Source organism: Carex rostrata, chromosome 12, assembly GCF_964058835.1.
Source record: "Carex rostrata chromosome 12, lpCarRost1.2, whole genome shotgun sequence".
NCBI lineage: Eukaryota > Viridiplantae > Streptophyta > Magnoliopsida > Poales > Cyperaceae > Carex > Carex rostrata.
Window position 1 is genome coordinate 787,825 of NC_135929.1, and position 2,934 is coordinate 790,758.

At 34.3% G+C, this 2,934-nt stretch overlaps 1 protein-coding gene across 1 annotated transcript; it reads right to left on the bottom strand.

Annotated features, from left to right (window-relative positions):
* Window positions 1-216: 216 nt before the first annotated feature.
* LOC144562741 (CASP-like protein 1E2) lies at window positions 217-2,080 on the bottom strand. The gene is made up of 2 exons (XM_078311988.1): window positions 1,803-2,080; window positions 217-591 (listed from the first exon to the last, which is right to left on the bottom strand). Exons 1-2 carry the CDS (start codon window positions 2,060-2,062, stop codon window positions 246-248), a joined length of 606 nt encoding a protein of 201 aa, XP_078168114.1. The 5' UTR covers window positions 2,063-2,080; the 3' UTR covers window positions 217-245.
* Between the last annotated feature and the right edge of the window lie 854 nt (window positions 2,081-2,934).

A 2,934-nucleotide genomic window follows, 5' to 3' on the forward strand; every position in this document is an offset into this window, starting at 1 on the left:
AACAATATGATAATTAAGGAGACGTAATTATACAAAAGGAAATTTCAGTTCTGTCAATTCCTATTTCACGATCGAATAGAATAAAGATACGTCAAATTTGCATTAAATTAACCGACGCTACACATTCATTAAAGTACCAATTAAAGATACATATATATATATATATGGTATACGCGCGTAACCATATCCGGAAATATATATATATAGTGCATATCACATCTTCCCCTTCGATCTCTAGCTGGGTTCTACTTGGACCTCTTATGCAATGAAATAATGGAAAGTATAACGAGCACAAGAAAAACACATGAACCGAGCATCGAAAGCACAATGGCAACTTGAACCTTCTCACAAAACTTCCCATACACGCCGCACACTTTGTTCCATCGCAAGTGCGAGTTGCCGTGCACCCCCAGAAGACCAAAATCCATAGCTGCACCGACGCTTGAGAAAAGGAGTGCCACCATGATTAGGTCACCTATAGCGATCGGCATGGCTAGGCTTAGGGATTTCTTGCTCGCACCGGCCAATAATGAGGCCACAAGTGAGAAGGCAGAGTAGATGCACACTATCACGTTTGCCACTACAAAATATCTGCAATGTAACAAATATAAGGAAATGGTATCCTTTTTCCTATGCATTATATATTTGTGCTGGATAACAGATTTTATGGTTCATTGATGGTTCTGAAAATTTACATGCCTCAGCTCATGCACAAGCAATAAATGGCTAAACCCATATATATATGGTTTGCTAAATGGGCTTTAAATAAATGTCCAGCATGCCCCAAATATTGGGTATTTTCCAATAACCGCAAAAGAAATTTGGGTTAAATTGGGCCATATTAGTAAATATTTTAGTAGAACAATAAAGGGCTTTTAAAGTCCATCAGATAAATGTAAGCCCAAACAATACATGAGATATATATTTGATCAAAATTAACTTTCTATTTTTAAATATACATAAAAAATCTCCAGTCAGTTTTAGAACCTACATATATATCCTTACAAATACTCTTGTAAAATAAAATGCTGCTTTAATTAAAATTAAAAACCCATGAGAATTTAAAATTGGGGTCATGCTGGACGCGCCTTTGTCATCCTTATCTTTTCAGACTTGTACGGTGAGAACTCTAGTACTCCGATTAAACTTAAATGCATTCGATTTAGGTGTGCAAACGGATTGGATACGGATCGGATAGTGGTGAAATAATATCCGTATCCGCTTTTAATTAATTTCTGGATACGGATACGGATCGGATAGCGGATATCTGTAGATATATACATAAATATTTTCATAATTTATGGTAAACTATATAATATATATCTACTATTCGGATACGGATAATTGAAATTCAAAATCATATCCGTATATGTATCCGCACGGATATTCGGATATCGGATATCCGTATCTATCTAATTTTCGGATACGAATGCGGATACGGTCGGATAATATCCAACCGGTTTGCACCCCTAATTCGATTACATATTTTACTTGTAGTTTTACACATATGCATGAGTATTAATTTAATTATAGTTTGTATACATATTATTTTTTTATTTTTATGAAGAGATTTGAACTGGTACAGGCAATTAGTTGAGCATGCCAGTTACTTTGTCTTTTTATTAATTTATATTTATATAGTTTGAACCCTCTTGACTTGACTGTGATACAAGACACCGAACGCTATCATGTAATTACAGTAGAATTAATATATATACGTATGATGTGATTTTAAGAAGTACTGTTAGATAAAAAAAGGTAATAAAAGACTAGGTAGCTAGCTAGTGTGATAGCTTAATTACTTGAATGCTGATGAGTGGGACCACTTGGCAGTGACTGCAATATGAAGAGGCGGGAGTGTCGGCACCAGCTGGAATGGTATGGTTGTTGTCTGTCTGTCGAGGCCCATCACGACAGCTGCAACTAGAGTTAACGCAACTGCAAGTGCACGTAAAACTGCTCCGACAAGTCTTTGGGACCTCCCGGCCACCACCTGCCTGGCGCCGGCCTCCCCTTTCCCCTCTACACCATTCAAACCAGGCTTAACTCTTGATGACTCCATTGTTTTTTAGCTTACTAGTTACTACTAGAGAGAGATCTAGAGAGAGAGAGGAAGAGTTTAATGCTCAAAGTTCAACAAGGGATCGAGAGACTGATGAGAGTTAGTACGTAGCTAGATCGATCATATGATATGAATGAATACATGCCTGCCTACATGCATGGTTGTGTATTTATGATGAAACTGGAGGCAAAATTTAATATAGTTTGGCCACCGCATGTGGTAGGTTAGTTGACCTTATACTTGCGAAGAATTCTATCCAGTTTTATTAATTATACATGCACATTAATTTGCTCTTATAAAATGTAAATTTGTGACACATAAGATGCGAAATCTCGGTTTGCTTCGGTTATATTTATAGCTTACGTACATTGATCGATAATGTGGGCTAACATTAAGTTCTTAAATAATTTATAGTATATTACTATATTAATTTCATTATAGGAATGAACGTTAAAACCACATACATATAATTTCACAAGGAAATAAAAGATAGATATGCATGCATAATTAATAAGACATTATATAAAAAAAATGACATCATGAGAAATAATTTAGGAGGAATCCGTAAGAACTTTAATTAAAAATTACTCTAAACAAACATTAATTAATAAATATAATCATAAGAACTCGAAATAGCCTATAATTTTAAGAACATTTATTTCATTAATTTTATACAATACTTAAAAGACACAAATAACAAGAACAATAAAATTAGCATTAATATTACAACACAATGCATTAATTCACGTGATTTGTAAATAAAATGGTACACAAATAGTTGGGTGACTTGACCTCTAACCTTTACTCAAAAAAAAAAAATGGCACACAAGAAGTTTGAAAGAGCTATAAATTTTGAAATATTTACGTACTAT

What these genes read in the sequence shown, in the direction of transcription:
- LOC144562741 (XM_078311988.1), bottom strand. Translation starts at nt 2,062, where the DNA reads ATGGAGTCATCAAGAGTTAAGCCTGGTTTGAATGGTGTAGAGGGGAAA. An exon ending in TCCCACTCATCAGCATTCAA is followed by an intron (nt 592 to 1,802) that starts GTAATTAAGCTA and finishes GTTACATTGCAG; the next exon opens with ATATTTTGTAGTGGCAAACG.